Source organism: Apis florea, unplaced genomic scaffold (assembly GCF_048593485.1).
Source record: "Apis florea isolate Af1SG1 unplaced genomic scaffold, ASM4859348v1 contig_1615_pilon, whole genome shotgun sequence".
Classification (NCBI taxonomy): Eukaryota; Metazoa; Arthropoda; class Insecta; order Hymenoptera; family Apidae; genus Apis; species Apis florea.
Genome location: NW_028256416.1, coordinates 4,714,947 through 4,742,699, shown reverse-complemented (window position 1 = coordinate 4,742,699; position 27,753 = coordinate 4,714,947). Strand labels below are relative to the sequence as shown.

At 37.4% G+C, this 27,753-nt stretch overlaps 1 protein-coding gene across 2 annotated transcripts in view; it reads left to right on the top strand.

Moving 5' to 3' along the window:
• NLG-5 (neuroligin 5) overlaps positions 1-27,753 on the top strand; it is a 107,716-nt gene that overhangs the window by 74,375 nt on the left and 5,588 nt on the right. Inside the window, exons 2-6 of one of the 2 annotated variants that reach the window (XM_086917886.1) lie at positions 1,674-1,972; positions 12,199-12,496; positions 15,228-15,380; positions 17,362-17,562; positions 26,727-26,919. In XM_086917886.1, coding sequence (XP_086774012.1) covers positions 1,778-1,972; positions 12,199-12,496; positions 15,228-15,380; positions 17,362-17,562; positions 26,727-26,919 — 1,040 coding nt within the window. In that variant the 5' untranslated portion in view covers positions 1,674-1,777. The remainder of the gene's footprint in view (positions 1-1,673; positions 1,973-12,198; positions 12,497-15,227; positions 15,381-17,361; positions 17,563-26,726; positions 26,920-27,753) is intronic. The other variant, XM_086917890.1, reaches the window with a different exon arrangement.

The following is a 27,753-nucleotide window of genomic DNA, read 5'->3' as shown; positions in this document are numbered from 1 at the left end:
TAGCTTCGAAGAAACTTGCTCCCCTTCCTCCATCCTCCCCTTCTTTCCCCGACGTTGACCAACGTTATCCTTGCCCCTTCAACTCGAAGAATATTTGAAATTGTTCGTGAATGAAAATACCGAATATTTCCATTATCGATGTAAATATCATGCCGAAAATACCAAATTTTCGTTTCGTGGCTGGAAATACCAGATATTATTTACGAATATATATCATCACGAAGATATCGCCTTCTTGCGTTTAGATCGAGCTTTTTACTAGCTAATCCCTAGAAACTTAGAATCCGCTTACTCCATGGAAATATACTATTTTCTTCCACCTCGATGAGATGATGATAATAATAATGATAATCACGTTAAACCGTTTATAAGAGAAGTTTGCTCGCAAAAAAATGGTGAATCGAGAACAAGTGAAACGATTCATTTAATACTCGATATAAATATCTCACGCAAGCCTTCTCTCGGTCTTTTCAGATCGTTCGATTTTAAGGATTCGGCCTTCGCTTCTTGGGCTCGAGAAGGGGGACGGCTCGGGGGGGAGGGGCGAGGCGAGAGTATTCGACGCGTGTTTCCCTTCCCGCTCGAGGGGGGGGCCCGGATGTTTTGAGTGGAATTTAACTTGGGGGGAGGAGGACGGTTGGGAAAGGAGGAAAGAGGAAAAGGTGTTGTGGACGGGCGAGTGTGGCCGCGAGCTGTGCAACCGCTCGTAGACGCTTTGCATAACGAAGTTACGAAGCGATTCGTCGTACGGCCTTGCGAAACAGCTCGGGACACCGCAACGCTGATTGAAAATACCTCGAACGTTGTGTCGCTCCCGGTGACGGCTCAGGTACGTCGCGATTCAATCTTCCCAGCTTATGAAACATATGACGGACTGTCGCTCCAGGCTTATTTTCTCTCTCTCTCTCTCTCTCTCTCTTCTTTTGAAATGCATTTTGTGGAATTCTTTTTTTTTTTTTTTTTTTTGATTTAGAAACGAATTAATTAGATAAAAGATCGCTATTTTATTATTTTCTCTCTCTCTCTCTCTCCTTTTGAGATGTATTTTGTGGAATTCTTTTTTTTTTTTTTTTTTTTGATTTAGAAACGAATTAATTAAATAAAAGATCGCTATTTTATTATTTTCTCTCTCTCTCTCTCTCCTTTTGAGATGTATTTTGTGGAATTCTTTTTTTTTTTTTTTTTTTGATTTAGAAACGAATTAATTAAATAAAAGATCGCTATTTTATTATTTTCTCTCTCTCTCTCTCTCCTTTTGAGATGTATTTTGTGGAATTCTTTTTTTTTTTTTTTGATTTAGAAACGAATTAATTAAATAAAAGATCGCTATTTTAGGTATATGTTATTATAATGTATGAATGATATTTTAATTTGTAGAAGAATATGTCGATTCAATCTTTTTCGAGTTGTGAAACACGCGAGAGGCTATCATTGTCCAGAAATTTTTTTTTTTTTGAGATACTAACCGTGAAGATAAAAACTGCATAAAAGATTAATTAGCTTTAATCTATCCAAGATTGCATATTTTTCTGACGAAAGACGAAAGCGCTATAATTGAAAACGCGTAAATTTTATATATTTATAAGAGGATAAATGACTGGTTCAAAATCAAGACGTAGTCAATTGGCAACTAAAAAAAAAAAAAAAAAAAAAAAATGCACGTTATTTTGCAGGGTTAGCGAAGGACGATCTCGAGCGAGCAGAGCTTGAAGGGCGTGAAGGGTGAAGTCGGTTATGCTGCTGGCGTCGCTTCGAGTGGCCGCCAGCAAATGCTGTCATGCTCTTGCCATGCCAGCCGGCGGCCAGGAAGAGGCCGCTGGCCACGAGGTCGTTGAGCGGATCGAGAACTTGCCTCGTGTTCATCATCGTGATCGTGTTGTTGGGCCGCGAGGGATCGCGAGCCGCCACGCAGATCCGCTACGCTTCGCGCATCGTCGAGACGAAGAGCGGGCAGATACGCGGTATTCTTCAGGTACGTGTATATCGATTTTATTCCCTTCGAGCCGACCAACTTCGTGTGGCCCAGACGAATATCGATTTCGTGGGTTGGTGAACGGGTAGAGAGAGAGAGAGAGAGAGAGATGGAGAGAACAAAACGATGCTATTATTAAGAATTTTCTCTCATACTTGAAAATACGAGAGAAAATGTTGAACGATGTATTAATATCTCATCTTATTTATCAGATGTTTGAAAATTCTAATGGCGAGGAAATTATTGTTTTCTTCAATTTCGTCTGCTATTTTGAATATTTTTATAATTGTATCAAAGTTTATTTATATCAAGTTTTATTTCTCTTAGCGGTTTCGAAGTTCAAACAGCAAATATTTTTATTTTTAAAATCGTTGTAACGACGTGAACACCTACGACGAACAACTTTGAAATTCGATAAAGCTTGAAAAATTGAACGAATCGTGAAAAGTTGGTTTTTTTTTTTTTTTTTTCTTTTCTATTATAGAAGTAAAAATGATGGAAAGTGAGAAATATATATTTGATGTACACGCTGTTCGACTATTCTTTCGACGACGAAACGTCGAAATATTTTAATTTCGTGGATTTTAATTTATTCGAAAGCGTTCTGATAAAATAAAGGTGCGTGTTCAGGAATGCTTGGAAAGGGAGATTCGATGGTAGAGAGTGAAAAAGTAGAGGGAAGTAGAACTGAAAAAGTAGACTCTTTTTTAAACTCAAATTCTCGTGATCGAGATAAATGTGTCACGTGTATCTTTAATTTTTCAATTTTCTCTCAATTTTATTACCACAGAAATATCCATCGAAAAACGAGAAAATTGGTAACGTGACATACGTACCAGAAACGCCTTTTATCATCGATCATTCCTCTCCATCGCAAACTTCGCGAGTGCATACATCCACCAAAATTCGCATACTCGAGAACGAACGTCATTCCATTCGATATTATCGAATACACGAAGAAAAATATCGAATAGCTCGAAGCTTTTCTCAAGAACACGATCGTCCAGTATCGAACACTTGATCACAGAAATGTTCAGTTACATTCGATATATTTTACGAAAAATTTTATATCGATAAAAAAACGTCTTAACGAAACAAAATAAAATCGAGTTATTTGGCCTCCGGTTGCACAAATAAGATCGAATAATTTTAAAAGAAAACTGTGTATATACCGTACAATCGATCGATAAAATAATAATAATCTTCCACGGTTCAAGGAACTCTTTATCTCTTTAAAATTTCAACAAATTTCGACGAATCAATTAAGTCTAAATTCCTTCTATTAGGTAAAGTTCTCGTTAAAAAGCTTAAAAATCCATGGAAGTCGCAAAACGTTCGATAAACAGGCCGTGTCTCTGGCACGCGATCGAATAAATAATTCGCGGACACGGATAACTATCGCGTGTTACGTTTAAACTAGGAAATCTTTGCCGGTGGTATTCATGGAATATTTGAGTACATCGATTTCTCCCGTTTTAGCGGCGCGGCGAGACACCAGACCACCCCCTCCAGGGGTGGGTGGGGAGATGCTATCGAACGAAATGCTTGCCCCGGCTGGGAGAAGGGAGAAGAGGGTTCGAATGCATTGGAAATTACGAATCCGAGAATGGATACCCGAAAACCACGTCTTTACTCCTCCTGCCAATTTTTATTCGCCTTTATTCCTATATTTTCGAGGTTATGATCGGGAGAATGAACCGTGATGGAGGTTAGGTTAGGTATCGAACCCGAAATCGAATTTTTCCGAATCTATCCAACACCGGTTGGTTGGTTGATTGGTCTGGAACGAATATATATTCAAGAAAAATTCCTTCACGAAATTGAATAATTCGGATAAAATTTATATATTACAGAGTCGCATCGTATTATATCGATATTTATCGTAGATCGACGATTGCGTTGGATTGCAATTTAGCCAGTTGCTGAAAATATGTTTTTCTTTTTTTTCTCTTTGGAAAAATGTAATTTCATTTCACAGAATTGCAGAATTTTCGAAATCATATTCCCGTGGAATAACGGGGGAAAAACACAAGCGCGGATAAATTCGCGCGCGATTACGTAGGTGTCATTCATACCTACGTACAACGCAACAATGCAACAACGGTCCAACAAATATTTTCAATGATTTAGTCCTTCTGTTATGCTCGAATCACGCGGACAAGTTCGATTATCGTCCATTTAATTTCTTTCCTCCTGTTTTTATTTCTTCCACTCGATATATAGAACGGGATAAAAGCTGCGTATGCCTTCGAAAGGATATTGTTTTTCTTTTTTTATCGTTGTTTAAACTTCGCGCGTATATCGTTTCCGAGGCGAAATATCCGTGTCGCATTTTCGAGATGTCAATCAGCCGGCGCAAAAACGATCTGACGTTTACTGCGACAATCGCCACGTCCGACTGCTAGACGTGAATTGCGTTTAATAGATATTCATATCGACAAGGGGAGGGGGAGGAGGAGGAGAAGGAGGAGGAGGATCGATGGACGTGGAACGACTTTATAGGCAATCCGTGACGGAAGCGAACAGCCAATTTCGTTCGAGCGAAAGTATCCAATCGGGTTTTCCGCCCACCTTTCGTTTCTCTCGTTCTTTATCCGACCCTCTCTCCGCGAGTTTTTGAACGGAAACAGCCTAAAAAAAAATTCCCAATCCGCGATTTAAGCCGAGGAGTTTAAGCAAGAAAGTGAAAAGAAGATTTTCGTCGAAAGATCAATCGGATTCTTTCGATCCGATCTTTAGACAAAATATTTGGAATATTTGGTGGGGGGAGCTCATTGATTACTTAAACTAATCGTGGAGATCTTTTCAATCTTTCTCCTCCTTCTGAGGACAATTATTTTAACGTTTAAGAAGACACCGTGCTGTGTTCAAAAGTATCGAGACCTTATGCATAATTTATATCCATTGATCTTTACCGAGGAATTGAAGCTAAAGTTAGACTCGAAACTTTCAGAATATCCAGAATATTATTTGATATCTCAAAACAAAGGATTATTTCGTATACCAAGAATGCTCTTTTATTCGCAACATTCCGGATAAAAGTTCGATCAAAGTGTCAAGAATATAAGACTGATTTTCCAGACTTATTTATTATTTCATTGTAAAGAAACGAATCTCGTAATGTTAAAGAAAAATAGCAAGAGAAATTAAAAGACTCTCGCGATATTTATTTTTTTTCCAGCAGTGAAATTAATGAATAAACGAATGAATAACGTGTTAATAATGTTGCTCACATTTTCACGAAACAAAATATTATCACTCGGGATCGATTGGACGCAAATCGGAAACGATTGACACCACCACGATTTTTTTCCTCTTGTAAATCCGCGCGAAATGGAGCGAGTCAGGCGAGGAAACGAGCGAGTTGCGGCCGCGTAATGTAAAGGCGTCCGGGTCGAAAAAGTTTTCTCGTTATCCATCCATCCACCGGGACTGGCCAAGCTAAAAACGTAAATTACGGATCCGCTGTTCAACCGGAACGACCACACGCTTCCGTTCCACGCGGAATCGTGCAAGATTTGACACCGTCCTAGTGTTCCTTTCTTTTTTCTTTTTTTTTCTAGTCAATCTCTCTGAACCTCTATCAAGTTGCTTTTTCAAATCGGATAAATTTTCCAGATATTGAAATGTAAGAATTTTAAGTATCGCGCTCTCGTCGATTTTTATTAACAGTGGGGGAGTAATACAATGTGATGTTTAGAGAAAGAAGTATTGGAACAAATAATGAATTGTCGTTTGGATATTGGAATAAGAATTTTGAACTCTTATCCAATTATCAATGGAATAATTTAATAATATAATTAAGTTTGGAGAAAGAAATATTGAACGTAATTTTATCAAGTTTTAGTTTAACCGATATGATTAACTAGAATAGATTATCCTATCAAAATTTATAATAAAAAAAAAACTGTGAAAACTTTTCCAATCACTCTTTGCATCTTTCCTTCGAATTTTTTTTTGTTTTTTTTATCCTTTTCCTATCCGCGCGTAACATTTTCGTTTCGAGGATGGAAATAAACGCGAGTATTCGAATAGCCGAAAGAACACGCTCGTGATAAAATCAACGCGCGCATTCGAACGACGCGTTCTTGCACGTTTAACGAGTCCTTCGCTTCAAAAACTTTGAAGACTCTATTAACACCGCTCGAGGGAAAGAGGAAACTCGTTTGATATTTTTTTTTTTTTTTCCTTCTTCTTTTCTACGCCTTTCATCGTTTAAACACACGCCCTGCACACTCTTCCCCCTCCTCGATCTATTATTAGGACGAAGATATTTTTTTTGTCGTCGGAATTGTTCGAATTCCGCTCGCCAAGCTTGAAACTTTCCATTGCGATAATGAGAATTACGATCACGTCTCTCCGCGGGATGATTTCGAGGCGAAATTGCCGGCTGTGAAAAGGGATTATAATGATTCGACGATTACGCACTCGTCTCACGTATACACGGATTACGCTTCGTCCCTTGGCGCTGCTGAAAAAAAAAGAAAGAGAGAAAAGAAACGCGAGAAATAGTAGTAAGTACGTTCACGATCTCGATGAATATAGAGAAACAATTTGAATTCTGCCTTTTTCCACGTTTAATCGAAATATCTTTTGATCGATGATGAACTTGGAAACTAATAGGAACGTAACGTGAGGATATACCGTTATAAGGTATAAAGGTTCGCTGAAATTTTATCTATAATTTTATTATTAAACGTTGCTAGCGGTGTCACTATTCCGTAGTTGGCATCCTTTTGTTTGTCTTCGATACGCGATCATCAGTTGCTGTTCTGTAGCCCGATACGTGTGCTCGCGTGTATAACCAAAAATATATCCATTCAGCTAAATCAGTATATTTCTTATTGTTCACTACTGCAGCCAACATATACTCAACTGAAAGAAAGGAAATTTGTTACAAAGATATTCGTTTATTCAATTTTTTAGACCGCGTCAAATGTTAATATTAATTTAATATACATATCTATAAATCTGTTTTAACAGCAAAACGCGCTCGAAAATCATTAACAAGAACAAAATATTGCGGCTCGTTTTACACACCCTCTTCTCCAAGCGACTCCACTCTCTCTCCAAACAAACACCTAATCCATAAATGGAAACCTCCCGCTCTTATCAACCACTCGATCCATCCACCCTTCCTAAACACTTCATTACACACGCTTCATAATTCACCATCACTTTTCGAAGCTGTCTCGAAAGAGGTGGTCTCGTTTCGAGGACGGAACAATTTTTCTTTTTTTTTTTTTTTTTTTTTCATAAAACTTCACGCTGCCCCCCTCTCCCCTGCTCGTATTACCTTAATCACAGGGTAATTACCGGGGTAATCACGTTAGTTACGTTGGCTGAAACGGCCAAGTATGTGGACGTGTGGCAATCTAGCAATAATAATGGCCGGTCGGTAATACAGGTATAATTACGGAACGATGACATTACGTCGACATTGTGTACACGGTTCGCTGGCTGGTAAACCCGTTTACAGGGCCAACCCTCTCCGTCTATAATAAAATGTTGAACGGTTTACATGCCAATTGTACGGCCGTATTCGGCCCAGATGTCGCTCTATCGCGGAAGTTTTATTGGATGGTAAAAACTGGGTGGTAGAACCGGAGGAACGAAAATTTTCCACGCCGCGTTTATAGGGAAGGTGGATTTTTTTACGATTCTGTAGGAGAGTTCGTTCGAAAGAGTGGAAATAGTGGCGTATGGGTTTGGGAAAATAGAAATTTTGGATCGAGAAGTTGGATTTATTAAAAAAAAAGAGAGGAGAAAGTTTAATTAAGGAAAGCAGTGAAATGGCGAAGTAAATAGTGGATAAAGAGGTTAGGTTAGGTTTGTGAAAGGGATTTAAGAAATTTTAGGTTGAGAAGGTTAATGGACGTTGTCGAAAAGAAGAAAGAAAGTTTAGAAGGAAGACGTGGAACATTTTTCGATCAGTAATTTTTCAATGGAATTTGAATCGAAAGATCTGTTTTTCAACGAATCGATTTTATTAAATAGAATTCGTCGACGATAAAACGCGGCCATGGAACTCGAGAAACGATGTAATTTCACGGTATATGACCGTGTGTACGATATCTTTCTTTCTTTCAAGAGGGCATTAGCGGAAAATTGCTCGCCGCGAAACGAGCCGGTGGAAGCGCAACTTCTCCATAAACTTAAAAAAAAAAAAAAAAAAAAAGCATCGATCTATCTATCGTCGTGGCCTACATCTGTTTTTTTTTTTTTTTTTTAATTCTTAAGCACGAGCATTCAACTCGTTCGTGCATCTGCGAATGTATTATGCAGTCCAAGTTGCATTAAACTCGTGCTATTTTTTTCCATTTGCTTATACCAGCTTTTAGCTTCAGCTTTATTCTTTCTTTATTTTTCCCTCCTCCCTCTTTTTTTTTTTAATTTTTTTTTCAAATAATTAAATATTTTTATCCAAAGCACACAAATTGTGCAAATCACTTCGATATTCGTTGTTAATCAAATTTTCTGACAATGGTTGACCTGTGTTACTCGTCTGATCGTAACTCGTTTATTCCACTTATTCGACTGTGTGCAATCATCTCGGTTTTGTTTTCGTATATAAATAGTTGGCGAAATGGAAGTGGAATAAGACAGCCACAATCAAACAAATAAAACTACTATACAAAGCTTGCGAGATATGAATACAAAAATATATTTTCAAATATGAATAAATATAATTTATCTGACGTCGTGTCTGTAATTAATAGTTGTAATTGCTTTGACGTTTTAGAAAGAATAGTTTTTATATAATATACGTATATGGTCGTTTTGAGAGAATTTTTGACGGTTCACTCGGCATCGGCGCATAGAAAATGGGATTTTTTTTTTTTTCGTTCAAATCCCTCCGAGGTTTGGTATAAATTTTTGTTCATCACATCCATTTTTCGAAATTATTCGCAAGTTCAAAAGTACAGAAGGCTTTATGTCGAATGTAAATTGCTGTATGAGCAAAGATAAACTCGTGTCACTAATGACGTTTCAACTTTTCCAACCACGGGTGTATAAATTATTTTTAACATCGTACTTTTGATTCTAATGTTGGATAAAAGTTTCGTATGAAACGGACTTTTAATTTTAATTACACGAAAAATTAGTAAAAAAAAGTTCGCGGTAATTATATTTCAAATTACTGCATTTGTTTTTCTATGACGAGTTTCGTTAAATTTACTTTATAATAATAAGTATATTTTTAACAAACATTTGTATAAACAGGTTTCTCGAGTTGAATAATTTTTTTCTTTACCGGCAAATAAAATTAATAATAAAAAGTCATCTTTGCACGTACGAAATATCCTAATAAAACAAAGTGAAATCTCCTCCTAATGGAACCTCGTCAGTAATACGAGTTCATCTTTGATCAGACAGTGAAAATCAGTGGTACGTTTTTAAATTATTTTAATCGACTACTTTCAGAAAGTAAAAATATTTCTTTTTTCAAAGTTTTAAGTTTTTTACATTTCAAACACCGTGATAAAAGTAATCCAAGACCAGAATGTGCATGTCGCACATCCGGTTCGTTACGAACTCAACAAAATCGACGCGTTCGAACCTCAGTTTTCCCCGAGCCAAGGACTCGCAACGAACCGAAATAAAAAAAAAAAAGAACCGAGGGGGAAAAAGGAGGGAAGGAGAAATGGGAAAACGTGGAGAGGCGAGATAAAAGAATAAACAGAGAGGGTGTAGAAAATAATTGCGCGGGTGTACCAACAGAAATCAATCGCGCGACAACGAGGGAAATCAACGACCCCGCGAGAATAAATAACGCGTCAACAGCATTGCTTCATAGACGTTTTCACGAGCACCACCAGCGTTGATCGTGCAACGCCAGGTGAAGGTCGTTAATTTTTAACAGGCCCAAAAAACACCAATGGAAACTGGGGCCGATTCGAATTGTCGAACAGATTTTTTTTTCTTTTTTTTTTTTTTTAAATATTTTTCTTTCCCGATCGAGCAACCACTTTTCTCACAATTAATTTTGTCTCTTTCGTAAGAGATAAAGATTATATGTCAGAGATTAGGATCAATTGGAATCGAATTTGAAAAATCACAAATTGCATAATCAACAGATTGACATCCACCATTTTTGCTGATTTTTTTATCGATATTGGAAAATCGTTTTTTTCGAATCTATTAGATTGCTGTATTGTCCGATTTTTTTTTTTTTTTTAAATTTTTCTACGAGTCGTTTATTATTATTCCATTTATTATTATCTCGATAAAACAACATCCGACTCGCTTTATTTTTATACTTTATTATTATTTAAATTTTCACGCTTGTTTCGCCGTTTGATCCTCCTCGACGTTGCAACATTCAACGCGTTTAACGTCTTTACAAATATATCCCCGTTTACATTGTAATCAACATCACGCGCGTACTATGAATTCTCGCCGTCTTTCATTATAAAATTCCTTTCAAGAAATAGAATGCCATAATTATAAAGGGCTGGAGGGTGAAGAGGGAAGGATAAGAATTTTTTTCCCTTCTTCTCGATCGTCGTCAGCTTGCTCCCTTTATCATTCTCCGGGTAACATCACCGGGTCCTTCGGTTAATGGGAATTCGTGATTTTGAACTCGATGCGGCTCCATCGTCGTTCTCAATAGGGATGGAAAAGAAGAGGAGGAAGAGAAAGAAGAGAAAGAGAGAGAGAGAGAAAGCTTTCGCTGCAACCAACTGGAGGTGCAATTAACGTCGACGCTCAAACGAGATTTATTAGCCCTTCTGCTATAATTGCTTCCAAGAATGTCAATGTTTTCTCCATCTCTTTTCTTTCTCTCTCTCTCTCTCTCTCTCTCTCTCTCCCTCTCTCTCTCTCTCTCTCTCTCTCTCTCTCTCTCTCCCTTTTTCTCTCGCACTCCTTTACGCAATTACATCTAACGAAAGCAATTATCGAGTTTCGTTAACAACGACGAAGAGAGAGCCTCGCAATTTTATTCTCGTTCTCTGAAGCGATTGATTGGCAATAAAAATATTTGTATCTCTGCACATGACTCCTTGATCCACGTTAGATACGAGTATCTGGAATATCGTAAAAGATATCGCGATAAGGGAAGAAGTGAAATTGTTTTAAACGTGTGCTTTTAATAATAATAATAGAAGTTTTTCTTTGGAAATTTTGTGGATATTTTGAATTATTTACACGATTTGATTAATATTTTGCGAAAAATGCGAGTATTTTAATTATTTTTGAACTGTTTGTTTGATTGGGATTAGATTATATTCTGTCTGATAATAGCTAGTTTATACCACTCTCTTATTCCCTCTTGTCTGTTCCTGTGGTTATTTTATTTTATTTCTAATAGAATACGAACAAGTCGTGATCAAACCGAGTGTCGGATGTCGTGATCAGACGAATATTTTAACAGTGAATTCAAAATAGGCGATCATTCGTTAAATTTTCGATACGAGTAATCCATTTATTTGCATTATTCCTTTTTTTTTTTTTCCAATCTCTTTTCGCTCTGTCGAAAAACGGGCAAAACTCGATCGTTTGCAGAAATGCCGTTATAAATTCTATGGGAATTTGGTGGGAATCGAGTGAGGCAAGCAATCCTCGTAAAGCAAAGATAATCGAAACGCGAGGAGGATAATTATGTAATTAGTTTCGGGTAACAGGAATATCCGAGCCACGTTTATGTATACGTAAAATACAGGATTTACATCTAACTCAATGTTCCCGGGCGAGAGACATTACCGTCATCAGATCTCGCTATCGGGTCTGCGCACACCGAATTGAAGTAACGAGGTACTTTTGTCATTATTAACGTCTGTCGAAATTCATAGAGATAATCGAATATCCCATTCACATGACAGATTTGATTTTATATTCGAATCGAGTGAAGCAATAATTTGATTTATCATCCAAACCAAATTCTTCGTTGACTTTCTAAAAATATATATATTTCGTACATCAGCTTTCGAAATGCACAAGCATTATCATAATATAACTCTCAATCCAACATTGATTAAATAATCTTTAATTAGAATAACAACAAAATTTACATTCTCTTATTAGATTATTCGATATATTCGATTTCTTTAATTTCGTTTAATTTTTCACTCGGATTGAAGTAAAGAGAAAAACTTCGCAGAAATATTGTTGATTATTAAATCAACCGCTCGAAAATCGAATAATATCTTCCAAATTCTTTGAAATTCTTTTTCTTCTTCTCTGGAATTATTTTCTTTCCTTAACGTCTCGATAATTTTTCACAGGACTTGAACAGCAAACACTTGGACCCGGTGGAAGTGTTTCGAGGCATTCCATACGCTGCCCCTCCCATAGGAGATTTACGTTTTCGACCACCGATCTCACCGATCCCGTGGGACGGTATCAAACTGGCGGACTCGTTCGGCGCAGTTTGCCCGCAGCACTTTCCGGACATCAGCAATGACACAGCTGCTTTGTTGCAAATGCCTCTGGGCAGATACCAACAGCTGAAACGTTTGTACATGTTCCTTACCAACCAGAGCGAGGACTGCCTGTTTCTGAATCTGTATATACCCGGCAGTGGTAAGCATCCACCAACTTCTCCTATATCTGCATATATCCTTTTTTTCTTCTTTTCTTCTCTTGTTTCTACCTATTTTTGTGTGTGTGTGTGTTTGAAAGTACACAACTGGGGAAAATAAATTTTCGAAACGGATGGAAAGAAGGATGATATCCCTTCGATACCCACCATCTCGCGTAAACAAAACTTTCCTCTCGAATAATAGAATTTTTATTATCGACCGATAGAATATTATTCTTCGGAGAGATGGATATTCGATCGAAACAAGTGAAAAAAGTAATGAAAAGCTTCAATTTCGATATACTTTTTTTTTCATAATCGCACTTCTCTCATCCTTCTATTTCCTTCTTTTTCTTTCGTTCCTTTCGTCGTATATTATACAAATTTATATATCCAACATTCGGCGAGGAAACGCAAGAGAGAGAGAGAGAGAGAAAGAGAGACATCAGAATTCGCTGATGTAACGTTAATGAGGGGAGAATAAAAGGAAAAGGGGGATTGAAAATATATGTCGCGCATTAAGTATCTAATTAAACGTACGAATCTCCCCCTTTATATTCGCAAGATTCCGGGTGTAATGCTCGTAATTAATTAGCACGCGTTAATAACACACGGGCGGGAAATTTTGAGCCACCTATCGCCTGTTTATGGAAACAGTGCCGGTATTACTGGAACAAGTTACTTCCCGAAGTAATTAGTTTCGAAGTAATTAGTACCTTTATGCCCCACCCACCCCCCTCCCTCCCCTGTATTATCGCGAAAGTAAGAGAACCCTGCCCTCGTATATCATTGGACGAACGTCGTAGACGAATTTACGGCTCTGCACGGGCCGTTGAAAATTTTTCACCGAGTTTGCGAAAACTATTCTTCTTCCTCTTCCTCCTTCTCCCCCTTTTTTCCTTTTTCTTTTCTCTAATGGTTCAGCCGAGTAAGTGGATGGGATCTTTTGTTTGTAAATTATTCGATAGCCAGAGAGAAGGGAGAGGGGAGAGAATGAAAAGTTTCTTTTTTTTTTTTTTTTTTTTTTGAAACTTTCCAAGCTCGACGAAGCTGAGAAATGTAAATTTCTTGAGTGAACAATATGTGAATAGAAAATAACGGAAAAGAGGATACGGAAAGGATTGACATTTCCTGTGAAAAATTTAAACACACGGTTCAAAGGTACAAAATATCGCGATATTTTCGCTTTTAATTTTTTAAAATTTATTAAAATCATAGAAGCGATTCATGACGCTTCGAGAAATTTACTTTCATATTATTAATTAGCATTAATATAATATGCTTGAAAGTTAAACTTCGATAAATCAATTATTACACAATCGCTTGCCTATCTAGCAATAATTTACATAACAATTTACCGTATCGTATAATATATCACGCACTAAAATATCTCTACGTAAATCTCGATATAATCAAAACCAAAAAGAAAAGAATCATCTACAACGAAATCATTTTTCCTAATTTCAATTTCTTCCTTCTCCTCCTCCTCCCCCTCCCCAAAAAAAACAGAACACTCGTTTTCTATCTTCTCCCCGCGAATCGCGCTCCGTTCCAATCAACGATTTCCCCGAATTTTTTTTTTCTCTCTCTCTCTCTCTCCCCTCGTGCAGGAAACAAGAGAGAGGAGGGGGAGGGGTTGTGTTACGCAATCGAGGAAATCGCGAGGGAGGCCGGTTGTTGTTCAACGCCGGTTTCGATCAAGCGAGCCGGCTGCCAATTAAACCGGCCGAGCGGATTGTAACGCGATAGAGAAATTGAATTTTCGGCGGGGTGGCGATAAAACCGTCGTCGCGGCCGCTAATCGGTCCGTTTCCGGGATCGAGGCCGGTTAAAGAGCGATTTGGGCCACGATTTCGTGGCCAACCGATTAACGATACCTGCCCGCTTTCGGTATTACAGGTAGGTGATAGGGGGTGATTAATCGCGCGGAAAATCGATTTTGATCGACCGTTTTCTCCCCGTCGGCCAAGTGTGAACGATGGAAGGAGCGATTCGAACGAGGTAGACGATGGTGATAGATGATGGGGAGACTATTATCTCGAGATGAAATCAAAAATTTCGAGTTTAGAAATCGAGTACAAGTGAAATTAATCGATTCTTTGATGAAACTGTTGACGGAAGAGAATATATATATATATATATATATTTTTAATTTAAATTGATTATTAATTGATTAATCAAGAATTGGCTGATTTCAGTTGTGTTATATAAAAGAAGAAAGGAATTATAATAATAGTTTTCAAATTAATAAACAGGAATTCGTACTTGGAACAGATTAACGCCACACATTGTTTCGTTGTATAAAACCATCCCTTCTGAATGAATTTAAATTTGTGCAACCCGATCTCCGTCGATGATGATTTTCTCTTACGAAACGATCTCTTATCATTTAATTACACGTTGTGCGTACGAGAGTAGAAGGACACACTTTCGAAATAATAGCAAGGGGATCGCAAATGGTTTATTACGATGATGATGATAAATCACTGTAAGATCGATCGATCGTGATAATCGGCTCGAGTTTCGAGATGAATCGAATGTTAACGCGTTAAGGATCCGAATCCTATCTGCTCGATCGACTCTGCTTCTGATTCGAATTGAAAAAAGTGATTATAAAGGGATTGAAAAAAAAAATGACAATGGATTCCTTTGTAATGCATATATAATACATATATATTTCTCAAATACGTTAAGATCGAGCGTTTAATAACGTGGAAATTGTGAAATTTTCAGGATCTCGAGGACTGGAAGCGCCGTACGCAGTGATGGTATACGTTCACGGTGAAAGTTTCGAATGGGGAACAGGGAACATCTACGATGGATCCGTACTGGCCAGTGCCGGCCACGTTATAGTAATCACGCTTAATTATCGCCTTGGAATCTTAGGTTCGTGTTATCCCAAGTTATAAAAAAAATTATATCGTATCTGAATTGCAAATTTTCATGCAATTTATCAAATTTCTTACGAGCAACGCGATTAACCCTTTGCGCTCTCGGCCACCACTTGGATCGATGCGGCGATTCGAAAGGCGACAATATTTATTTGTGTTTGATTTTTTTAAAATATCGGTTTTTTTTATCTCAAATTAAATCGAAGTACGTTTTAGTCCGAGTTTGACAGTCGTGGCGATAGAAATATTATTTTCAGAGTTTTCCAGTTTTGCAAGTATAAAATACGAATGTAGTGAAATTAGTTGAAGCGAAGACGAGTTTGATTTATTAAATAACGAAATTATTTCTATTCATCGAGACGATAGAGAGAAGGAAAATAGAGATGTAGTAAAAAATAAGAATAATAGACAATGAATGAATCTGAGAACACGTTATTGGGATATTAGTTCAAGAAGAGTTTCTCGTTATTAAATAACGAAATTTCTATTCATTTAGAAATTGACTGAATAGAGAGAAGGAAAATAGTGATAAGAACAGAGATGAAGTACGAAGAAGAATGAAAAATAAGAATAATAGACGGTGAGAGCAGTATCATTGGGATTGTAAGGTTTGCTCTCAATAAAATAAGAAAAGACATGAAACGACATTTTACACTTGCCCTGACAAACCGAGAATGCACATCGCATATCGAAACAACGATATAGACTTTTTTAATACTCGACAAATTTTCTTTCTCTGTATATGATAAAGATACGTGAAATATTAAAATATAAAAAGTTTCATACGTTTAATTTATGCGCGAAATCATTCCAAGTTGTAGCTAAGAAATTCGCCCTGAAACGCAAAGGGTTAAAAGAACACAGAGCTTCCCCTAGAAATATGACGCGATAAATTCGAGCGTTTTCCACGTATTATATTCCCAATCGTAGCGAATAATTAATTTTCAATCAATTCCCGTAATATCCACCGAAAATACAACCGAACCTGCGAGCTCGGTCTGAATAATTTTGGATAAGAAAATACGAATAAAGCACCGCGCGCGCCACGAATAATTCATCCTGGCCGGATGAATCCTTACCCCGCCAAAAAGCTTGCTCATAATTCATTTAACCGCGTTAAACTCTCTCCCTGTCCAAGCGAGTATACCGAACCGCATTATTTAACATTATAATTGCGCGTCCCACGTCTCTCCCCATCCGTGAATCCATCCGATGGCGGGATTAATATTTTACAGCTCCGGCGCTGTATTCTATTACAACCGGCTATCTGTAACTGTAGAAACGAACCGATACCGAACCGGTTTCCGGTTTCCCCCCCGCGATCCAATGACGATCCGGATATCCGACACGGCTTCGCGTCGCGAAATGGACCCGGCAATGCAAGAGGGAAAAAAAAAGGAAAAAAAAAAAAAAAATGGATCTCATTTGCGATATGAAACGTATCTTAAACCGGGTATCTGTTTTCCTCTCTATCCGATCAATTTATAACGAAGCTCGAAGGGATGGAGAATGGAATAAATGAAGGGGGAGGGGGGAAAATATAAATTGCGCGGGAGAAAGAAAAATATATCTGGTTTTATTAAAGAGGGGATAATATAAAGGGAGAGTGAGGAGTGAATCGAATGAAGATCGGTTCAGGATGATAAATTTAATAAGATGGGATGGAAGAATAAAAGGGGGGGAGGGCGGGGGAAGGGAGTCGTGAAAGAAAATGGAAAATAATATTGATAGCATTGTTGAAAAAGAAAAAAGGGTGAGGGATAAATGGGGAAAATTCAAAGATAATAAGTTTACGATGTTAAAGGTGTAAATGGTAGTAGGTTTTAGAAGAAAATGGGGGAGGGGGAGGGGGGGGGAAATGGACGGAGGAGAAATAAATTTAACGATGTGAAGAAAAAAAGGGAGATTGTTGGAGAGAAAGGAAGAAAACGGTGGTAGCGGATTAATAGAATCAAATATGGTTGGCGGTGTTCCAGGTTTCTTGAGAACTCGTCCTTATCCGGATAGAACGCCCGGATCCGGAGGAAATCTGGCGTTGAAGGATATAGCTATGGGACTGCGTTGGGTGCGCGAAAACATCGCTGCGTTTGGAGGAGATCCGACGAAAATCACGTTGATTGGACACGATACCGGGGCTGCGCTCGTCAACCTTTTATTGCTCGCTCCCTACGGAAAGGGTGAGTCGCATGGATTTTATCTCTTAGTGACGTAATGACAGCAGATATATCGTGTATGAATGGAAAAAGATTCTTATCTTAGAAAGAAATAATTTTTTTTAAATCCATCCTTTTCGAATCCTTTCGAGAACGACAACGAGAAAATTCTACTTCCTCGATTACGAAAAGTATATCGATCGTTTTTTAAATTTAAATTCACGAGATGCTTCCACTTCGATGGATTATTCCATTGAAAAAAAAAAAAAAAAAAAAAAAAAAAAAGAAAAAAAAGCCGCTCGAGCCATGGATTTATCATCCTCTCGAAAAGGATGGTTCATTTTTCTTCCCGCCTCGTGTGTTACGCATGCTAAAAACGCGCAAACACCTATCAAACGATCGAAATCGTGACACGCCAATCAGTTTCGAAAAGTAGTAACTTACACGCCGTGTATCGTCGGTTGGACAAATTGGAAGGGAATGGAGGGCGTATGACGAAGGGCGTGCACAATAACACAACGGATGAAAATCGATTTGGAATAGCGCAGAAATATCGCGTGTCGGCCGCGATTAGAGGGGGATCCTGACCACTCCGACACTCGATTAATCGGTAAGAGATTAGTCCAGCCGATCCGACAATCGAGATAGCACGCCATCTCACGAGGGTGAAAAATAAAAAAAGAGAGAGAAGGGGGAAGGCAAAAAATCGCGCGTATTGATCTCGCGTGAATGGTGACAAATTACGTGGTTTCGTTCCATTTCTCGAAAAAATGTATTTTTTTTTTTTCTTTTTTTATTGGCCACTGCACCAGATCAAACGGGATTTTTTTTTTTCCTTTTTTTTTCGATTTCGGTTGAAATTTGGATTTTTACAAGTGACTGGGTTTTTGTGTGAGGGAATTGCGAAACGTGGCTACCATTTGAACTTTGTACGCTCAGTATATGGTTATAAGAAGTGAAAAATATTTTTTGACCAAAGGCTTTTGCGATTTTTTTTTCTTTTTTTTTTTTTTTTTTACAGTTTTTATTATCGGTAGAGAAGAAAGAAGTTTGAAATTTTGAAAGAAAGATAATTGCAATGATTTGCATTTTCTCCATTTATATTTTAATTCAATATCGATTTGAACGATCGTCGAAGAATTTGTTTAATTTTAGAATTATAGTTGAATGATATAATTGGATAGCCGACGATAAAATATTTAATGGAATTATTTTGCTCGCGAAATTGTAAGAGATTTCTTTTAAAACGAAAATGGAGCATGACACTTGGTTCTTCGAGTTCTCTAAGAAAAATACACGCGTACCCTCTAAGTGGAAGATAAATATTCGTCGTGTATAATATTATTATACACGCTTAAAGAGGTGCAACGCGTGGAGGCACTAATTATATTTTGAAGTTGCACGAACCCGTGAAATAAAGGACACTTTAGCCAATGAATAATTTAGAATGAACGTCTCTCGCTTTAATTATTCCCCGTCCAAAGATATCCTTGATATTTCTGCACGCTCAAGATTCCTATTAATATTGACATAAACTGTTTAATTAAATTAAATTATATCCCACTTAATTCTTTACCAAAGGAATCTTCTCGAAAGATAGAATAACGAACAATTTGAATGATTTTAAAACATTTATCGAACGGCAAAAAATATAAATTCCAGATGTGTGATATCGTATATAATTTTCACTACTGTTTTATTTAAAAAAAAACTCAACTCAATTTTTTTATCAATTTTATGTACAAACCTATTACGAAAAGGCGAAATATTTTTTTATATATCCGTCAATTCGCGTGCCATTGTCAAAGAGGAATAAATATCCAAATATTTTATTTCAAGAAACGTGTATTCAAACGTTTAAAAATTGCCGGAGCACACTCGACGCGCCACCTATTGCAACCCATTAAACGTTTCAACGATACTTTCCAGCTCGAACCGCAAAATCGTGAAGCGAAGCGAAATTCGAAACCTAGAGATCCATCGAATGGATAGAGGCTGCATCGAAGATGCATTTTGTTACAAGTCGATATCCGAATCGGTTTTCGAGGTTCTCCCGAAACCGAGGCACGTCGAGTGTGCAGGGGAGAGTGTTGAATGGCCGAAAATTCCGTGACCCAGTTACCTCCCCATAGAAAATGCGTAACCTCGTTGATGGTACAAAAAAAAAACAAAAAAAAAAAATGCCGACTCGATAGCTGTCCCTGACCACCACGCAGCACGTGCCTTGCTTGAAACAGAGAGTGAATGCGAGAGAAGGGAAGGACAGCAATGGAAAAAAAAAAATGATGGTTTCTTTTGAATGACTTTGAATATCTTCGAAACGGGAAATTTTATCGAAACGAAAACCGTTTTAAAGGATGCTGTATTTCTCTATGTTGTTAAAACGAAGAGAAAGAATAAGGTGTTTGGAGAGGAAAGAAAAAGGTAGCTTTGACGACTTCTATGTTTCGAAAATTGGATAAAGAATAGTGATTATTAGGCTCGAATTAATAAATTGATCGATTTACTATTTGCAAAAAAATTCTTGTACCAAATGAACAGAAGCCATAAAAACCGGAATAAAACGGGATAACTTTTCTCCCACCGGTTAATCGACAAATTGGTTTGAAAAAAACCTCGATTTAATTTAATTTAAAAAATTTTCCCAACCTTAACTCCATTCCTCGTTCATTCAAAAAAAAAAAAAAAGAGAGAGAGAGAGAATCAAGGAAACGCGAAACAAGAAGAAGAGGAAGAAAAAAAAAATTCCCATTCGAGGTATCTATCGGAAGAACTAAGCGCTCGAACGAAATACCAAAAAAAAAAAAAAAAAAAAAACGTCTAACGAAACGAGTGTTTCGTACAACCGCTCGTAATTTCCTCGTAACTTCCTTCTGCACAACCTCCTTCCTCCTTCCTGGTGGAAATCGAGCGCGATGGGCGTCAACGCGAACGAGGGCAGAAGCGTGTAAAAGTCTCTCTGTTCGAGTCCCGTTCCTCCACCACCACCATCATCATCAGCGGGAGTGCATTCTCGCCACGATTCCGATGCCATGTCGGAAAGGAGGGAGGAGGAGGAGGAGGAGGAGAGACCCTCGTTCCCTTCCTCTTTATCCACCAACGAAGAAGGAAGTTGCTCGTCTCTGCCTGGTATATCGAGAAAGAAAATAGAAATGGGAAAAGACAAGAAGATGCAAACGAGAGAGAGGGAGAGAGGTTGGAAAAGCGGTTCTCGCCGCTTGCTGAACCTTCAGAAACGGAGACAGCGCGTTACCAGGGCTGTAAAGAGCAGGCCGAAGATGTAAACTGTTTGGTAACATTTCCGGTGCAACCGGAAGCCTGGAAATGGCCGAGCAACGAGGTTGGGTCCTGTTCAGACAGCCGCAAGCATTCAAACCAACTCTCGCTCCCCCGTCTGCGTCCTGTCTCCCCGTTTGTTTTATCCCTTCCCGTGTCTGGCTCCCGTGGAACACGAGAACGTACCGTCGAGGCCCTCTAAAGCCCCTCTCTCTCTCTCTCTCTCTCTCTCTCTCTTTCTGTTTCCCTCCCTCTTCCTCTTCCTTTCCCTCCGCTGTGTAATGGCCGTTTGTGTATCGATGAAGGAATCCGAGGGAGAAAGGGAGGAGGGGTTCGTGCGAGTTTCAAAATAGGAACGCCGGTGAAATTTGAATAACGAGATGTTCCTTTGAAAGCAAGATGTTCTTTTTATTATTGCTGCTTGGATATCCCGTTATATAGGATTGTTTGATGTGGATTTGGGTTGCGTTTCAGATTTTTTTCTTTCTTTTTTTTAATTAGAATTAGTGAACGGAAGAGAGGAATATTTTATTGGTTTCGATGGTTTTAGAAAGAAATATTATTTTTATTCAACGTTCCTCAATTTTCCATGAAAATCGATCTTGTCCGAAACTATGCTTCGATGAAATTTTGTTTCCAGTTTCTTCAACTTTGTTGAAAGTAGATTGAAAATTGTTTGGATATCCATGTTATATAGGATTGTTTGATGTGGATTTGAGTTGCGTTTCAGATTTTTTTTCTTTTTTTTTTAATTAGAATTAGTGAACGGAAGAGAGGAATATTTTATTGGTTTCGATGGTTTTAGAAAGAAATATTATTTTTATTCAACGTTCCTCAATTTTCGATGAAAATCGATCTTGTTCGAAACTATGAAATTCGATGAAACTTCGTTTCGAGTTTCTTCAACTTCGTTGAAAGTAGATTGAAGTGCTTGGCAAAAACTTCCAGCAATATATAGACGAATTTTAGTTTTTTTTTTTTTTTTTTTAAGATTCCATTTTCCACGGAACGATATATAAACTCGGCGAACCTACGCGTTCACCTAATATTTCGCCGGTCTGTCACACAGATTTCTTTAGCCCACGATCCCGTCCACTGACCGAGCAGTCAGGTCAATTCGAAGAATCGATGCAACTGGCACACATTGAATCAGCCAATTGCCAGGAATCACGGTCCACTGGTTCCGTGATTACTCGCGAAACCAATCGTTCGTGCACAGGGAGTGTAGGCGAGAAACAGCTTCTCGAATGAAATGTGTCGATGAAAAAAGAAGTAAAGAGTGAAGAACTCTTGGTAAAGGTTATTTCGTTTTCTTTTTTTTTTTTTTTTTCCTTTTTCTCGTGAACGAAGAAATTCGATGGGAAAATCCCTTATATCTAAAAAATAATGAAAAAGTTAAAAACAATAAATAAAAAAGAATAAGGAATTCTCTTTGTCCGATAAAAATTTGTCCGATTTGATGGAAATATTGGAAATAATAGACAAAAATCGTGAACGATTCTATATAAATTATATTTTTCGATAAATGGAATCGAGATGACAGACTCATTGTAAACTTGGAATAGATCGATACATTTTTCATCGAAAGAATTTATTGATCATATCGGAACGATGAAGAGGATGAGATTGTAGATTTTGAGAGAATAGAGTGTTTGCGCAAACGTAGTAAGCTAATTGGGACGAGCGCAAGATGTAGATTGATGCTGATGGAGATCTTAGTTATTGACCAAGATTGTTTGATCAACCTTCTAAATTTATACCTCGATGAAATTGCTGAAATTATTCTCTTCTCTTCTCTTCTTTACATTTTATTTATCGCGTTTATTCGAAACGTTGGACAATTCGACCGAAAACTCCATCGTTTTTGGTATTTTAAATTCGATTTAAAATCCTTAGGCGATCTCGTTTCATATCGTTCTCATCGTCGAAGCTATTAAACCGAGCATCTCGTATGCATATCGTTCTATTCGTGAACGTTTCACGTTGTCCTCGTCTCGTCGTTCGAGACGCTCGTACGGGATATCGTTCCCTTCGATCTCAAACTTCTCGTAAGACCTTTGCAAAGTTTCCTATATTCGTGTGATGACACGAGAACGTGAACAGTTGAATTTTAGTGTGAATCCAACGATAATTTTGAAAGTTTGAGGATTACTTCGTGATAGGTTCGATTGATGGCATCTTTACTCGGGTTATAAAGGGATGATAAATCCCCTCCATGTATTCTTGGATCCATTTCGAGACGAAGGATGAATTCTAGAACATCAAAAAATGTGAAAGTAGACAAAATGGTAATTCTAATATATATTTAAAAAAATATATATATATATATAAAATAGATGTAAATGAAAACGAATTATTTTATACATTTTAATAGAATTTCTTCTCTTCTTCTTACAACTTTCTTCTTGCTAAGAAACCACTTTGAAAAAAAGAAAACTTATCACCACCTTCCTGTTTCCTTAATCCCTGCCAAGCTTTCTAACGAAAAGTATACAAATTCTTTCCTCTTCCATTCTCCTCCACCAATAGCCCCCCTTAACCTCATTTACATTTTATCCAAAAGAAAAAGGAATCCTGCTCTCTTTCTCTCCGCCTATTAAGAAATCCTTCTCCAAATAAAATCTTCGCTTAGAGATCATCGAGATCAAACGTGCAAATTGAAAGAAAAAAATCTTTTTTTCTTCTAGAATCCAATACGATCGATCGCAAAAAGTAACAAGATGGATATCATCGATTCCTCGTTGAAAAAGGAAAAACTCTATTTTCTTCTCCGCGTAAAATTTCACTGGATGCTCGAAATATAGATGATCGAAGGTAAACGTGCAAATTAAAAGAAGAAGAAGAAGAAGAAGAAAAGATCGGGCGGAAATGGGAAGATGGGTTATCGAGAGAAGTGTTAATTAATCGAGGCGGAGCACGAATCGATAATGGTGTGGCAGAGTGTTCTTCCCTCGAGTTCCAACACTTTGAAATTAACGTTCGGCCCATTATAATTCATGGGCCAACCCTCGCCAACAAGAATCGGTCGTAAAGTAAGAAGTTCCGATATTTAGGGGTGGCGCGTGATTGAAATAATCGGGGTGATCTCACGGTGCGCTTATAGAAAATAGACGAGGGAGTTCGAATGCTCGATATTCGAGAAGATTTTTGGGATAGCTCGACGGAGAAAGTTGCGGGAAGTTTTGAATATTCTATACACCCTCGAAGAGAATTCGAAGCAGTTTAATGCATATAATCCATAAAGTGAGTAATGGTAATGGAACGCTGCTTCGAGTTAAATACGATACGTTAATTTAATAATTAATTTGTACAATTGGATTTTTATGAATGTTGGCGAAATAACGAAGACTTTGATAAAAATGATTGCATAGATTTCAATATTTTAAATTATTTTAACCTTCCAACGAGAAAAAGGTATTTTCTTACTAAATGCTTTTCGACAGAATATTTTCTTTCTTGGAATTGATTAAAAATTTATTGTTCATCATTATTATCCCCTCAAAATATTTAGAAATTTATTAATTCTCATACTCTTTGGAATGCATATTGTGCTACATACATATTCAACGAACTTTTAATATTTTCTTAAAACGTAACTTTCTACCAACTAACGCTTCTTTCTCATTTTCGCTTGCAGATTATATCCCTTCCGGGGATAGAGAATACAATTAAAGAGAAAGAGAAAATATGAAACGGTATGTTATATATCGTCAGATCTGATTCGATCGAAGATATTTCACGGATGAATTTATTAACCTTTCGTGGCACGGTATCAACTTTTCATCGAGAAGAAGTAGAGAGGCGAACGAATGGTGGATACACAGAGGGAGGGGGGGGAATATCGCGTTCTGGCTCCCAGTTGTCTCGTGCAAACATCGGCCATGGCCGAAAATTATAGCGATAGTTGGACGGCGTTAGTCGAGAGTGAGCGGATACAAAATTGTAAAAGGCAAATATTTGGATTCGACGAGGCGGAGGATATTTACATTGGACACGTATTGCATCGTATTTCCCCCCGGCATCCCTTGCATCGCCGGGATTAATCCGAATACCCTTCCCTTTGCAACATTTCCGCGTCAAGTCACCGATGCTTTAGAGGTTTTCGATATTCTTTCGACTTGCCGTCTTTACGAGCCCGTCAAATCCCCGTGAAAACCAAGGCTTTTTCTTTCTTCCATTTTTTATCAAGATTTACTTTTATTTCTTTCTCTTTTCTTTTTCTTTTACGTAAGATTATAATTATAGATATTTTTTTTCTCGTTTCAAATTAGAAAATATCAATATGCTCTTCGAGAATTCATTTTTCACTAGATTTAAAAATCTGATAATGATTATGCAAAGGGATCAGATTTCATTCAATGTGTGATTTAAGATTAAAGATTAGAAGTTGAGAGGATTGTTTTATTCGAGATTTTATTCGATTTAAAATTTACGTTCCTGCAATAAGTTAACGCAAAATTGCGTTGTTATATTGAAATTGGACGATTGTTTATCGTTTGCAATCCTGTCGAGTGGTTTATTATTAAAATGGATATCGAATATATAGGAGGGTAACAACAAGGGGGAGATTGCAATTAATGGTAAGCTAAATAATAGCGACAATAGATACTCGTAAGTTAAAATCAATATAATGTTGCGGATGAATAATAGATATTGCAGCGATAAAATTTACTCTTCGAAAAGTATAACAGTATCTAAATAATATAAATATGATACAACAGAAAAAAAACTACAACGTGATATTAACAGTAACAATATATATCAAAACACAATTCTACGTTAAAAGAACCTATTGTTCAACCAACAATAATTAGATTGCAAATTCTGCTTTTGTACAAAATTTAAACGTATAAAAATTTTTTCGAATAATCACACGACGAATGATAAAAAAAAGATGCAAAATATTTAAAATATATTAGAATCGAATCTCCGATTCTTTCAATCGTGTTCGCAAAAATTATATTTCGTCGTCGCATATCAACTGTTTGAATATGATTTTTCAAAAGATATAAAAAACAAGAGCGTCTGCTTTTCGCAAGATGATTAAATGTAGGAAGGAGCCCCGCTTTAAAACTAATTATTCGTTTTAGCGCGAGGCAAACTATCTCATCTATAAAATATTCCTCTCGTAAAAGGCGCGATAAATTGACGTTCCATTCAGTGTAGGTAGATTACAGCTTTACCCATGTTCCACCGCTGCCATAATTCGTCGCCGCTGTCGTTTCACTTTCCTTGAATATTTCCTTTTTATTATCGCGTAAATCTCTTTGAGCCATCCTGGATAACGACTTTCCCGTGTTGATGTAATAACTTCGATATATCCGGCCTCTCCACCGCCGACTTTAATGCGTTCCTTCTTCAAAGATATTATAACCGATATGGCACTCGAGACGATCGACAAGAACGCGTTTCCCATTTTCCCTGTAATTTATCGTTATACCCCCGTTTCGATGAACTTATTCTGGAATTAGAGGCAACATTTAAGTAAAGATGTTTGCACACTAAGAAATTTTACACATTTGGGAATACATTTAGTAGAAATGGTCAGATAATGGTCAGGCGCGCCTATTAATAGATACTTAAATGTATTCGAATCTTATTTATTGTAATTAACGCATGCAATATACATGATATAACTCGAAAAATAGAAGAGGAGAATATGAATTATAAGTGCTATTAACAACAATTGTTGGAACGAGGCACAAAATCGATCGATTCGATTAGTTCGTTCAGTAGTTAAAGTAGATATGTTGGTCAGACGTAACTTCGGCATTGAATTTCTCCTCTTCGCGCGTGTATTTCAAAGTTGTTAATTTTTACAAAATAAATAATTGTCCAAGGTAGTTAAGGTAAAGGCAACTTGTTTGTTAAAATTATTCGACGTTGTGAATATATTCGATGAATGGTTGCAGGTCTGTTTCATCGGGTCGTGTTATCGAGTGGGTCAGCATTAAGCCCGTGGGCGTCTGTTCACGATCCGAACGAGCTACGGTTGAAAGTAGGGGAGCAAATAGGATGTTCCACCGAGAACGACGAAGATATCGCCGATTGTCTACGCGGCGTTCCTCTCCGTGAGCTGATGGCTGTTGAACTGCCGGAAATCCGGTAAGATAGTAACTCTTTACGATCTTGATTCGAGGCTGATCCACGAACAAAGCCCCACCCGTAAATTTCATGTAAAACTTCCTCCTCCTGGATTACCGGAATGAAGAAGCCACGAGTGGCCGATATTATTGCTTTCTGCACGAAAGAAATCCAATAAAATTCTGCGTGATCTTAAACCCCTTAAAAATATCTACTTTACGTTGTATTACACATTTTTATTACATTTAATTTAGATTATTCAAGGAATATAGAGTTAGATAGAGTAACATAACATTTGTTATATGAAATTAGTGGCCATTGTCAATTGGAACGTTTCTTGGAATTTTATTATTTTTAACTTTCATTTTAACTTTCTTTATTAATCCTTGTATTAATATGTCAGATAGACTCTTTTACTTATTGCATAAAATTAAGAATTCGTTATTTAAAAAAAAAATTGTCATCGTTATCCATGTCGTCGTTATTTGCCACTTATTTCTCTCCACTTATATTCCAAGCATTCATAGAATTTTATTAACAAAAAATGAGTGGAAAATTTTTGGATTAAATTTGTTTATATATATATATAACGTCCATTCGTTATTCCACAGAAATCGTGATCACCAAAGAATGATACACTCACGTGAAAATCATTAAAATCAAAGCACTCTCTTAATAAAATTGATCCAGCTATATAATATCTCTTCATCCCCCAAACCCAACGGCTATCGATCCCCGTATAACACGCCAAAATACACCATTTATCCTGATCGAAACGCGGGTGAAAACGTTGATCGGCAAGCACGGTTAATTCTCGATGCACGCGTCGCCATTGTTGGCTTCCGGTTTGCTTCC